General features: G+C 40.9%; 1 protein-coding gene across 1 annotated transcript in view; it reads right to left on the reverse strand.

Moving 5' to 3' along the window:
- The window catches only part of Itga8 (integrin subunit alpha 8), a 215,301-nt gene that overhangs the window by 82,610 nt on the left and 118,192 nt on the right, over positions 1 to 14,499 (reverse strand). The window contains exons 15-20 of the mRNA XM_031369028.1: positions 12,513 to 12,620; positions 6,824 to 6,879; positions 5,894 to 6,048; positions 3,304 to 3,441; positions 2,788 to 2,855; positions 1,132 to 1,279 (exon numbers count right to left, since the gene is read on the reverse strand). Of these exons, the coding sequence (XP_031224888.1) occupies positions 1,132 to 1,279; positions 2,788 to 2,855; positions 3,304 to 3,441; positions 5,894 to 6,048; positions 6,824 to 6,879; positions 12,513 to 12,620 (673 nt within the window). The remainder of the gene's footprint in view (positions 1 to 1,131; positions 1,280 to 2,787; positions 2,856 to 3,303; positions 3,442 to 5,893; positions 6,049 to 6,823; positions 6,880 to 12,512; positions 12,621 to 14,499) is intronic.

Consider the following 14,499-nt stretch of genomic DNA (forward strand, 5'->3'; position numbering starts at 1 on the left):
CTCTATGTACAGGCTGGCCTTGAACTTGTGATCCTTCAGTCTCTTCCTCTCAAGTGTTAGGATTGTAGGGATACATCTCCATACCAGGTTCTGTCTATATGTTTTTAAAGGCTCAAGAGTGACAGCATCACCTCAGACAGATCACTTTCCATGACATAGTTCAGTCATTAGACTGTGAAAGTCCCTTACAACATGTGATCTTGAGAAAGTGGCAGACACATAATAAATTTTAGCTGAATAAATCCATCAGCAACTATTTATTGAGTGCCTGTTATTTTTAATGCCTGTGAAAGAATGTGAACCTTAGTTTCTACCCTTAATTAAACATCTCAAATACTCTGAAATGGAGGGACTGTCAGTTTACATCATTTAAAATGATGCTTTTCCTTGATTGCTTATTTGTTTCAGTCTTTTTACTGAGTTTGATTTGTAGTGAAGGCAGGTCTTTAACTCATGGATCCATTAGCCCAAGCCTCCTGGCTGCTAGGATTGCTGATTACTGGCCTATTTAGAATGTGGATTTTTTTTTTTTTTTCCAGACAGAACGATTAAGAGTACAACAGGTTCCCAGGACACACTGAGTGGGAAGAATCATGTTCTGGTAATGATCCAGAAGGTCATAAACAGCACTGGTTCCTTTTTCAATAAACAGCAACATTGAAGACTGGTGCATCAAGAACAAACAGGCCCTTCTCTGGTCTCAGTCCCAAAAATGCGGATTAAGAAGAAAGACAAATGAATTTGTTTCCTTTGCAGTTCCTGTCCAGGCTGTTATCAGTGCTCGGCAGGACTGGTTGGTCCTTCCATCACAGGTAATAAAAACCAGACCTCCTTCGATCTGCTTGGAACTTAGAGGAACTCAAACCAGGGTTTGCAAAGGCAATGAGGAGAGGGGGTTAGCCTGAGAAATGAGTCATCTGCCTCTTTGCCTTTTCTCTGCCTCTCTACAGCTCTCGGTCTTTGGCCAAGAGAGAGGCTTTCATCTTTGTACTGTGGCAGAGAGACTTTAATATTTCACAGCCCACCTTCTCCCAGCCTCTTTGCTATTATGAGCTGACCAAGGATCTCTCTTGAGAGGAAGGACTCAGCTTTGTCCATCAGACTTAATATTTGCTTGGATTCCAGCCTTACCTTGCTGTTGCGCTCGATCCCCACGTAATCTGCTTCTTCGGGGATGATGACGAAGAGTTCAGCTTCGTAGGCTCCTTCGCCTTCATTTCTTGCATTTATTATGAGCATTAGGTGATTTTCATCGCCAATAATTATCTGATGCTTATCTCTAAAAAATGCAGTTTAAAAGGAATGATTATGCAAACTCTACATCCCTGGCTTCATGAATATTCTGTTTAAGAAGTTTAAATAATGTGTGCCTGTAAATCTAACCACTCAGGAAACTGAGATGGGAGGATTGGAAGTTTGAGACCACCCTGGACTACTGAGCTACATAGCAGGAGTCTGTCTCAAAACAAACAAACAAACAAATCAAGAAAAACAATGATTTAGTAGAAAAAAAACTGGTAAATGTAAGGCTAGAACTGAGAAAGAAGGTAGATGATCCTAAAGAGCCTGTAGGGACATTTAAGAGAACAATTTCTGAATGGGGAAGTTGGGATAATCCTCCATGGTGTGCAAGCAAATATTTAACATTGTGTTCTAAAAAATAAAAATGATATATATCATTTGTGGATTCCAGTGTTGTGCCCTGCCCCCCTACACACACACATACACCATGACCAATTTCAAGCCATCAACACACAGACTGGCCTGCTATGGAAACTCCTACAAACTTAACATTTGACTTCAGAACCAGAATGAAGGGCCCCCAGCTCCTTCATATCACTGAGAACACATGTGAGCAGGAGAATGAGCTGTTGGGAGAGAAAGAGAGCTCCTTTACACAGTGATAGAGGGAGGGTCCCCAATAACAAGGATACTAAGAGGGAAAAACAGGCAGGTGAAACAGGATCTCAAGTGGCTGAGGGAGGTTTTGAAATATTTTAAGGAAACAGTTCACTTTGAACTCTAAATGAAACCAATGTTCAGAAATGCCTCTTCCACTTTTGACCCCACCTCAAAACTATTGCTTTTGACATTTATTAAATTATGAACTTTGGGGCAAGTCCCCTTGAGAGATTAGCAAGCAGATTCCTAATGCTGGTAGTTCAGGCATTCCTATGTGAGAGGAACACAGCCCTGCTTTTACACCCAGCCATATCTCAGCCCCAACTATTATTTCACACACAACAGTGCAGTACTAGCTCCAGAGCCAATGCTCGCCTTTACTGGCGACTGCCAAGCCCTTTGATTCCCATTTGACTTTCTGACACCTTCTGCTTGACCCCCCGGTGTGTCTTTTAAGTCTTCCTCCCCAGCAAATTAAAATTAATTTTGTTTTGACAGTTTTAAGGAGGCCTTTGAGTCATGGGGTGCTACAAAAACAAGTTTGGTTAAGGTGTGGATGGAATCCTTTCTCACTTGACTGAGGTAAGTAAATAGAACCTGAGCTACACCACACATGAGTTTACTTTCAACAAAAACACTTTTAGCCCTCTGATGCTTGCTGAAAGATGAAATGGCCAGGCAAGATCTTGGGCTGTGTCACTTGATACCAGTGACAGAGAATTGACCAGATCAGAGGCAAATCCGAAGTGTGGACACTCTAAGGAATCCCATGAATCACTTTCCCTCCTCCATTTCTTGGAAAGCATATACTTTCTCAAAAGAAGCTTTAAGTAAACACCCAGAGACCACCAGGTGCGGTGTACACATTTCTTTATTTAAACTTACGGTCTAGCTGACAGCTTCAAGTCAGGCACACATAGGTTGTCTTCTCCACAGTCCACCAGGATGTGAGCCTGTGTTGAGCAAGAGGAGCAAGAAAGAATATGAGAAAGTTCAACCCACATCCTTCCTCATGAAGACTAAAGGATTCCAGCCACTGAACCTAAGCTTTCCTACCACTTCATAGAAGTCCACACCACTCTACAAGCTGTGACAAAAAGTGACATGTTGATGGAGCTTATTTATTTCCAGATTGTTCTGAAAATGTCTGTAGATTATGCTAACCAGCACTATTGAGAGGATTACTGGTTACATTGCTCCCATTACTACTACATTTGAACAAATTAAATCTTAATTGCATAAGGGGAGAAAAGTTTCCAAAAGTACCATAAGGAAACATGTTAGGATCATATCCCTAATGCTATATATCTCTGTGTACAGATGGAAATAGAAGGATTATTGGAACAACTCTCTCAAGAGAATGGCAATGAAAAAGCCTTCACTTTTGCCTCAATGACTAACCTGCTCCGTAACTACATTGTCCCTGTAGTGATTCAAAACTGGCCTCACTTCCAGGCCATCTTTAAAGGTGGAATCATCCAAACTGTAGTTCAGGCTAATGTTGATTGGAGATAACTTATCTCGGAATTCAGTTTCATCCTAGGAAAAAGTAATCACCAATTCAGGCCCATGGAATGACTGCAAGTTGTGAGTCTATGACAAGCAGGTAGCCCTGGACTCCTGTCAGTGTTGGTGAATGACAGTGTTCAGTGTAACAGGATGAATTGGGTGCTAATGTAGGTGGTCTGCAGTAGCTGGGATATGTAAGCCCAATGGTGAAATCACTTAGAGCCATGTCTACTTTGGGGTACTCTAGAGCAGTGGTTCTCAATCTGTGGGTCTCAACACCTTTGGTGGGTTCAATGACCATTTCATAAGGGTTGCATATCAGATTTCCTGTACATCAGACATTTACCTTATGACTCATAACAGTAACAAATTTACTGTTATGAAGTAGCAATGAAAGTAATTTTATGGTCTAGGGTTAAGTAAAGAACTGTATCAAAGGACTGCAACATTAGGAAGATTGAGAACCATTAGTCTAGAGATGCTCAGGCACCCCAGACCTGAATACCTGTCACAGAATCGGTTAAGTCACTGAGTAAAACATTACACTTATATACCATGCATGACAGAGAACATCAGGACCCAGGATTTTTTTTTAACTAGATATTTTCTTTATTTACATTTCAAATGTTATCCCCTTTCCTGGTTTCCTCTCCGAGAACCCCCTATCTCTTCCCCTCTCCCCCTGCTCACCAACCCACCCTCTCCCACTTCTTGGTCCTGCCATTTTCCTACACTGGGGCATAGAGCCTTCACAGAACCAAGGGCCTCTCCTCCCATTAATGACCAACAAGCCATCCTCTGCTACATACACGGCTGGAGCCATGTGTCCCTCCATGTGTACTCTTTGGTTGGTGGTTTAGTCCCTGGGAGCTCTGGAGGGGGGCAGTCTGGTTAGTTCATATTGTTGTGCCTCCTATGGGGCTACAAACCCCTTCAGCTCCTTGGTTCCTTACTCTAGCTCCTCCATTGGGGACCCTGTGCTCAGTCCAATAGTTGGCTTCGAGCATCCACCTCTGTATTTGCCGGGCACTGGTAGAGCCTAAGATCTTTACCAATCCTATACCTGATAGAGGGCTAATATCCAATATATACAAAGAACTCAAGAAGTTAGACTCCAGAGAACCAAATAACCCTATTAAAAAATGGGGTACAGAGCTAAACAAAGAATTCTCAATTGATGGACACCGAATGGCTGAGAAGCACCTAAAGAAATGTTCAACATCCTTAGTCATCATGGAAATGCCACTCAAAACAACCCTAAGATTCCACCTCACACCAGTCAGAATGGCTAGGATAAAAAACTCAGATGACAGCAGATGCTGGCGAGGTTATGGAGAAAGAGGACCCAGTAATTTTTTTTTTTTTTTTTTTTTGTGATCACTTAGCCATCTTTCATTTTATCATCTCAGTTACAAGCCAACAGGTAGTATATGAGAGGCAAAACCCCATATTTTTTTGTTTTGATGAGGCTGCCTGAAGGTGCTCTTGGGCTCAGAGAAAGAAAACCTCTTACTTCTCCTTCCCTCTTTGTTGTTTCTTTAAGCCTTTTCATGAACAAGATACCTTCAGCACATTTGAAGGCGCCTCAAATAAACAAAACAGGAGTCCTCCTAGAGTGAGGAGAGAGAAGCAAGCACTAAGCATTAAGCACTAAGCATTAAGCACTAAGCATTTAGCACTAAGCATTAAGCACTAAGCATTAAGCACTAAACACTTAGCACCAAGCACCAAACACTAAGCACTAGGAGTTAAGCACTTAGCATCAAGCACTAAGCATGCAGCCAGCATCCTGCCTTTCAGTTGTGCTAATCCAAGTCCTACTAAGTTGGGGGAGGGGGACCATGTGCCTGGGTTCTCATTCTAAAGTGTATCTGTGAACCTTTAATCCACACTAGGATTCTCCCTGTGAACTAAGCCTTGATGGGATAAGAATAAATCTGACTATTGATCACTCTCTAGTAGCTGGCAGCAGAACCATGGATAATTTGGTTCCAGATAGTTTGAATTTTTAATTTCATGAGGATTTATAAAACCATATCACTTTTTATAAGCACAATTACACATTTTTTAATGAAAACTTGGTTGTTTTAATGTTTTCCCAAGTCAGCTCTAAATGTATCCTGATAAAATCTAACAGGACATACCCACATAGGATATAAAAAAAATCAAATAAATTGTGTTGAGCTTTTATGTATGAGGGAGGGGAGGCAGTTAAAATGAAGACCACCTGAATAAGATATGATTGTCAACATTTTGTCCAAGACAAACAAGAAGCCTTAGAGATTAAGAACAAATCACTGTGGGCTGTTTGAAGTCAGGGTCAACAAGAGAGTATCCTACCTTAAGCCAGAGTCTCCTCCCAGAAGAGCGAGAGTAGACAGATGTGGATGTCCGAGGCAAGCATGATGGTTTACCAGATAGAAACAGTTAGAATTGGGATTTGAACTTGATAAGTCCCAGATGGGATTTCCAGAAAACTTACTCGAAGGTAAACCATAAAATCCTGGCAGTGGAGGGATTTCTGCTGCTTCATCACAAAGGAGAAGGTGAGCTGGGATTGGTGGTTATGGAGAAAGAGTGTCCGCTTGATGGCTCCTTTTTGCTTCAGGAAGTCTAACTGCACCTCGGCCATCAAGGCTAAAGGACAGACAGAGAGTAAACAAAATCATGCTGGGGAAAGCACTGGGCAAATACAGTACTGTCAGGGGAAGAGATTCACTTCAAGATGGTTATTGAGGAAAACCTTGTCTTTTCATAACTGGAGCACACATAAGCTGATGTATTAAAACAATCACACCCAGTATCTAATTATTTTGTGGCTTCACATGCACGTGTGGCATATGTTTGAGCACTTGTTCATGTATGCGTGCAGGTGTGTGTGTATGTGTATATGTGTATTTTTTATGAGTATGTGTGCGTATGGAAGCCAGAGGTTGACACTAAGTGTCTTACAGGATCCCCTCCCGACCCACTTATTCTTTGAGACAGGTTCTCTCATTGTGCCTGGAGTTTACCAGTGAGGCTAGGGTAGCTGGTCAGGGGGATCTGCAAAGTGCCTGTCTCTACCTCTCCAGTACTGAGATCATAGAAGCATCTGCCACATTTGGCTTTTATACAGTACTGAAGACCTCAATTCAGGTCCTCATGCTTGGTCAGCAGGAATATACAACTGATCTATCTCCACAGCCCGAGTTTTGTAACTTATGCAAAAAATACAGCATGTCACTTTCCCAACAATTACGCTTTTTTGATAGCTGATGCTCATGATTAAAGCAGTATTAATTAGGTAGCTTTTAAATATACAATAACAAATTGAGTTTTCATAAAGGGCCTCTTAGTTTTCTATTGACTGTAAGAGAAATATGTCATGTTTACTTTGCATAGAATAGCATAAAAATGAAAATATTCTCACCTATTGTATTTGAGATGCTCTGGCCTGCCACAGATGCACAGACTCTTACAGAAAAGCTGTGGGAAGACAGTAGTAAGTAATTTATTGGTTAGTAAAGTTTTGAATTCGAGATAGGAATCTTCCCTTCCATCCTTCCAGATAAAATGAACACATGGCTTCCCTCTATACTCTTAATTGCACATACATACACATGTGCACAAATGTGTGCACACATATGCATATGAACACACATACATACACCACATACACAAACACACACATGCTAGCTCAATGCAATTGACAGAGATATCTTTGCTTAGGAAGGCAAATACTTGAAAATATTACTAGAGATTCAGTCAATTGATTAATCAATATCCCCACTGTCTTTATGTAATATGAACATCTATCTTCCTTGTGCCACAGAGTAAAGAACTGTGCGATGCAGTGGTGAAGTTATGGAAAAGCCTAGAAAACAGCAGAAACATTGCTCCACTTGAGCCCTGGAAGATTTTCAATGTAGTCAGAGCTCCGAGAAAGATGGCTTGGTTGATGAGTGTGCAATAGGGCTTTGAAGTCATGGTGAGGCATGTGCATTTAATCATGAGCATGGAGCAACATGTTTGTCAATCAGTCTGCTAGGAGGAGGCTAGCTCTTGGTACCATGCTAGGAGTGAGGTGGTAATAGAGGTGAGAGGAATGATGAGAGGGAGAGAAAGTTAAAGCAGTTGACTCCAGCTAGCTCTGGACAGCAATGTGGGTAAGAGGACAGTGACAACTGGCTAGAAGGCACTTTGTAATTTCTCCTTCTGCATACACTTACTCCCACTCAAGAAATGTTTGTGGTGCTTGTGATTTTCCCTTGACCTGGACTTGCCCTGGTCTGTGGCCATAGACTGAATGAGAAATATCCCCTGTCTGCCTGAGTTTATTGAATATGCTCACCTCCTCCTAGTCTAACAGTCTAGCAATAGTCTAACAGTCATGGTTGTAGACAGGGCCTGTGCATATTGCCAAGAAGGTAAAGATGTAAGAAAAGTATGATTTAATGGCACTCCTAAAAATTTTTACTAAAAATTCTAGTATGGTTTGAGTATTTCTATGAAATTCAAAAAGTAAAGACTCTCCAATCATGCTTTAATTGGATGTCAGCTTCCTGTGTCAAAGGTAACAGAAATGTGTCACATCTGGGATTCATCTATCTCTGTGACCTAAGTCAATGTCTCCCTTCAGGGAAGTAATTCGCCACACACCATTTAGCCAAAAGTTTCCTGAGATGTTTGTGCCATTACAACTGTTTATACTACTTCCCCAGTGAAATCACAAACTTTAACCAACTTTTCCTTCGATTAGAATTATTCAAGGAAGGTCTGTAGGTAAACACATCTTTAAATTTTCTGGCAGTACTGGACTCTCATACTAGGTTTTTTGTTCCATGTTCAGCTTTTCCATAAGCACTTGGTGTGTTACCATGGTCCACTGACCAATGTCTGACTCACTATTCCTCAGTATAGACAAAGCTTTGCCGAAGTAAAGTTACATTTATGATGAACTTATCAATATATAAAATTAAAATGGATTTAGAGACACTGATTACTTTATACAATGTGAAGCAATATAGCTTTCACAAAGGATTAAGTTACAGTTGTGGAACTGTTGCCTGAGTAAGGAGGAACTTGGTAAATGCTGTCAGCTGAAGACTTTACTCTCAGTTTATGAATTATGTCAGAGTACATCTATATTTCTTTCTTCGTCCTCCTTGTCTGTCAATATCATTAACAGTTGGATGACCTTAACTTTTTTCATTCAAATTTCCTATAACTGTGGTAGCCTGTTGAATTACTAAAAGTAGCCTTCTGAACACAGAAGGTCAAAGATGGCTTTAGCTGAAATATCTTTTCCAAGTGGTGGCTTTTCCATAATTCTGTTCTAAACTAAAATTTCAAAATTTTATATTAGTAGATGAGCATATTCACTCTAAACATAGAGAAATATTTCTTATCTATGTCTAAAGACATCAGTTTGGTCCCAAAGAATCAGATCCATATATAATTGTGAATTGTGTCAGGCAAAGTGTGAAATATGACATAATATAAAATATAATTTTAAGCTATGATTTATGTTTAAATTTATCAAAGCCCATTAATCTGATTATTTTCGATTGAAAAAAAATAACATGAAGCCCAACAAAACTATATGAAATCAACTGAGTGTTCTTATTGAGTCTATCTAAATAAAGGCTACCAGCAGACAGGCTGCTCTACACAGAAGGCGGAAGGTCCACAACATGATCCCCACACTATTTGCCTGCCATGAACCAGTGAATAATGAGCTTGTGCTGGAAGTCTGTTTGTGGTTATATACAATGAAAAAAATGAAATAGATATAAAATGTGATTTCAAAATACAAAGCCAGATAGTGGAGAAACTCAGTTGGTCCAGTGCTTGCTGGAGAAGCAGAGCAGTCTATATTTATATCACCAGCATCAAAATGAAACTCCTAGACCCAACAGTAGCCATCCCAGTGCTGGGGTTGCAGGTGGGGAAGAGGCGCAGAGACAGGAGACTATAGGGCAGTGGATTTCCACGTTACTGGACACACCTTGGGTATTGAATGGCCCTTTCTCGGGGGTCACATCAGGTGCCCCTCATATTAGATATCTACATAATGATTAATGGAAATAATAAAATCACAGTTACAAAGTTACAAAGCAATGAAAATAATTTTATGGTTAGGATCACAACATGACAAACTGTACTAAAGGGTCACAGCATTGGGAAGGTTGAGAACCACTGTTCTAGAGTTTATGACCAGCCAGGGTAGCCTAGTCCATGAGACTGAGGTTCAGTAAGAAACTCTGTGCCAAAACTAAGACAGAGACAGATTAAGGAAGATAGCTCATGTCAACTTGTGGTCTCCACACACCTGTGTGCACACAACCACATGCCCATGTGCACATATATATCAATACATATGCCACACAAACACCACATACATATACAGTATAACAATGAAAGCACAAAGCAATCACTAATTCTAATTTATTTATTTATTACCATGCATATATGTAGTTGACATGTGTGTTGAGGAGCACACATGCCGTGGAGATCATGTGGAGATCAAAGGACAGTTTTGTAGAGCTGGTTTTCCTTGCACCTTTACTATGGTTCTGGGGACTGAACACAGGTCCCAAGGCACATGTGGCAAGTGCCTTTACAACTTGAACCATCTCATTGGCCCAATTATTACCAATCCTCTTCTACTCTAATGGTAAAAAATATCTGACTTTTACATGATGTCATTCATATCTGAAAAACTCTTTTCTTTCAGATTAGAGAAATAGCTAGTTTGCTTTATGTTTACAAAATAGAAAAACAATAGTTTTTCTCATTAGTAACCAATTATCTTAATATTTATTATGCTGAATTTCATTTCCTTTTTCCTGAGTAATGTCAATGGCAAATATTAAAGCAAAACAAAACAAAAAACCCAATGACAACAATAACAAAAACATAAACCCCAAACTGCATTCAGTCAGACAGTTGACTGAACGACACAGAAATCCACAGGGAAGGAAGTGAGGAATGATTTGGGACAGGAGTTTGCCAAAGAGTTCATCTACAGTACAAGCTGATGTTAAATCAGGCCAGTGTCACATCAAAGATGCCTTTCAAACACTTTGGGAAAACTATCCACAAAGCACTCTACAACCTCAAAACATTCGACATGAGTCAGCTGTTTGCTTCCTAGCTTCTGTCTGGTTGCTTGATTGGTTTTGTGTTCTGAGGCCAGTCTACCACTGAGATACATACAAGTCAACTCCTAACTTAGTATCTGACTATTCTGAAACACAGGAAGAGGCTTGCACTTGAAAATTAAGTGTCTTTTAGAAAAGGATGCAATCGGATTAAGTACAAATAATAATGTGACAGAATTAAATAACAGCAGTATAATTTGTCCACAGAACAAGTTACATTTTATCTTAGTGATGTGACTCCAGGGAACAAGAAAATGGCTGCCAAAAGGGAAGGCATTAGCTGCAGACAGACCACTGGCAGCTGAGGGCAGCTGGGGATGAGGGCAGCTGCTCCCCAGCTGTGTGAACACTGCTGGGTGCCCAGTGCCCTGCTGGGTGACCCCATCCATGTTCATGCATATGTCAACAGCACTAACTGGACTGAGCTAAATAAATAAAAATAACTCCAAGAGAAGTACGTGAAGTTGTGAGGGAGCTGTGCTTAGGGGAGTGGGTTAGGGATGGAGTGCGGGATGGGATAATCAAGGTACATTCTATATACATGTAGTAAATTTCAAAGACTAAAAAGAAAAAAATGTTTTTCCCCCTGAACAGAAGTGAATAGTCCTATATCTTTTGAAAAAGACTCCGATTTCTCTCTTTTTAATCAATAAAACTAAAACTCTTAGGGGAAAAAGTAATTTATATGAAAATAAACACATTCTATATTGGAGTGTTGCCATTAGTCTTAAAGGAACTCAGTGTGGAAATGTAGGGTTTTGAAGGTGTAAATGTGGGGCTCCTTAGAGAATGTTAGAGTCCTGATGTTTCCAGCCAAGTAGCGCTCACAGACCACTTCATGTCCACTGAATCCTGCCAGGCGTTAGGGAAACGCTGGCTTTCTCCAGTATTTTCTCAGATCGAGTTTCATTATACTACTTTATGGCTTAAAACCATTTTAAAACGTGCTCAGGGCATTTCCCAACCACTTTCAGTGGCAGTTAAAGGAGAGACTTGGCCTTGTCACACCAGGAGCTCCCCACAGCAGGGTGTTTTCCCAAGAGTTCCTCAGGATCCTTCATCTCCCACAGCTTGGACTCCCATAGGAGCTCCTGTCAAAGGCCATCAGCAACAAGCTAGGATGGGCTGAAAATAGTTTCTCAGGGTCAACACCAGCTATTTCTTTATTCTAATATTTTCAAGAACTGAAAATCCTGCCTCAACACTCACCCTAGCAAATGAGGGACAATCTAAAAAAATATCTCAAAGTCTCTGTTTATTTTCCAGTGGAAATGCCCTGGTCCCATGATGCATGGTCTTCTGATGGTTGGGGACCCCAACACTAATGAACAAGCTGGTAGTTTTTTCACAGGATATGTTATAGCCCAGTTCGGTTCTGTCATTTCGGGTGACAAGCTGGATCAAAAAGCTGGATATCATGGCCATAAGAACAATTCAGGGTACAAAAATCTCCTTTTTTAGACCATTGAACCAATGTAGTTGTACATTTCAAGTTACAAAACTGCTATCTATTTTCAGCACCTGAAACTAAGTAATCTTGACTAGTTCATTTATTTTCTCAAAAGAGAGTCTCAATAGATTCAGTATATGCAAAAGTAAGAGTCAAGGTATTTTGATGTGTTTTGGGTTTAGATAACATGCAGAGTGCAATGAAAATTTAAGTTTTTTTTTCCCAAATGTTTTGGTCTTTTTTTATCTCAGAGTCTGTAGGTTAGAGCGCTGGCTCTGTGTAAGTCAGAGCTTAGCAGGACATACTGTTCCTCTGGCAACACTCACTCTTTGCCACTCAGTCTTGGTCTCAATATCCTCTTGTAGAGTTTTTCTAGATCCACAAGTGTGCCTGACCTCAGGCCCTACCTCAGACTTTCTACACCCAAATCTGTATTTTTTAAAAAAAATAAGATTCTAGGCAATTTGAACCCATGTTAGAATATGTGTAGGAATGGGCTAACTTACCAGGCCACAGGAGTTGGGAATTCTGGAATCTGGCAAGTTTTATTTTCAAGGTTGATAATCATTGGGTGCAGCAGAAGCTGGGCATCCACGGTTACAACTGGCCTCGCTCTGGAGGGAGAGAGCCAAGGCGTGAAGGGAACTCACGAGTCATGCAGGGATCCTTTCCTGATGAGAGTAACTCTTCCTCTAGAAGCCATTGTCAACACAACATGCCCAGTATTGCACAAAGAATTCTAATCATGTTTTGAATAAATGGGCACCACACTCAACTGATCTCTAAAGCACCTGAGAGTAGAGAAGTCTGAACAAAGGATGCCAGAGGCCTGTGAAGCGCATCATATCCATTGGCTTGATTTCCTTATCAAGAGGACTCACTATATTGTGATAAGATGGTAAGAATATACTACAGCTCCATGGTTTTCTTGGAACCCTATGTTTGTGTTTGAGGAGACATGTTTTCTTCAAGGATTTATTTTACTTTTGTTCGTGTGTATTGTATGTGTACACATGCTGGTGACTTGGGAAGCCACAGAGAGCATCAGATGTCCTGGAGCTGGAGTTAGCATGTGAGAGATGGAACCCAAACTCGAATCTTCTGCCAGGACAGAAAGCTCTCGTAACCACTGAGCCAGCTCGCCAACCCCAAGACACATCGACTTACAATAAGTACTTGAGGGTTTTGAAAATTGTTGGCTCACTGATAATTTTTCAAATTGACCAGTAGTTTTATAACTAAACTTTGCAGGTTTAGCTGAACACATGAAATCAGGTTTACAGAACCATTCTGTCCTTCGCCCAGAGCAGTGGTTCTCAATCTTGTCTGCATGGTATAATTACTTGGGAACATTCAAGCAAACACTACACCCAGACAATATCATGGGTCAGTAGAACTTGAACCTCCGGGGGTCAGGGCCAGGACAGGAATCTTAAACACACTCTCCAGATGATTCTAAAAGTTATATCCGAGGAGAGGCCTGAATGCCACTGGAGCTACCCAAAGGGTAACAAGAGAGTAAATCAGAGCGCAGGAGAATGAAGCAGGTTTTGAAGCTAAGAGACAGTAGCTAGGAGCCAAAGATCCCAGAGTTTACTATTTATTGGTGGCATGGTGAGTAGGTTTCTTCTGACAGAACGGAGGGCCATGTATGTCTAGGGGCAAAACGTTGTGCAAGCCACTACTTCACACAGTTTCATGATAACATAGGGGCCACTGGGATTTCTTACAAGCCTCTTGATTTATCTGTGTGGTATTATATTTTTTTATTTTCAAGTTTTTATTATCTATAAACATAAGATGATAAAACGGTATTGGGCATGCCAGAGGTTTGCTGTGGCAATCACCTTTGAGAAAAGAGGGGCGTGAGTGGGGTAAGGTGGGAATGAAAGTGCTCTCAATCACAGAGAGGCAGAGGAAGGAGAAGAACCTTCTGGGATGGGCACTGGGGTATTCATGAGCACAGCTGCTGGGACAGGATTTCTATTTCTACAAGAATCGGCAGCCACTTAGGCCCTTGTGCCAGCAATAGGCTGGAGCAGATCGTGGAAAATATGGGCTTGGCTCAAAGCTGTGGTGGATTTGGAGGTTGGCAGACAGAGCCAGGGTTCTGGATGGTGTCAGTTTATGGCCATAGGAAGCCTGCACCTCATACTTGAGAGCTGCTAGGAGTTTCTGCTCTCTGATTCTCTATAACCTAAGTGAGAATAGCTGGCTCAGATCAGTCTATGATGTGTTTTTATTGGTAAGCAAACCTTTTAGGAAAGCCCAGCTATCTAACCATTTATTACTTAGTATAATTTGCATTCAGATTCTCATTGAATCCTTAGACAGATGTAATCTCATGAGCTAAGTATTGATTTGATAGTTTGGTTAACAGGTGAGAACCAGAGGCTCCAAAGGTTATAGGAGTTTTACCCGAAATCATACAACAGTTAGTGTGTGGAAAGGTCAGGTTCTGAATTCAGGTCTTCTGCACTGGTGCTACATTAG

Source organism: Mastomys coucha, unplaced genomic scaffold (assembly GCF_008632895.1).
Source record: "Mastomys coucha isolate ucsf_1 unplaced genomic scaffold, UCSF_Mcou_1 pScaffold15, whole genome shotgun sequence".
In the NCBI taxonomy this organism is placed as follows: Eukaryota; Metazoa; Chordata; class Mammalia; order Rodentia; family Muridae; genus Mastomys; species Mastomys coucha.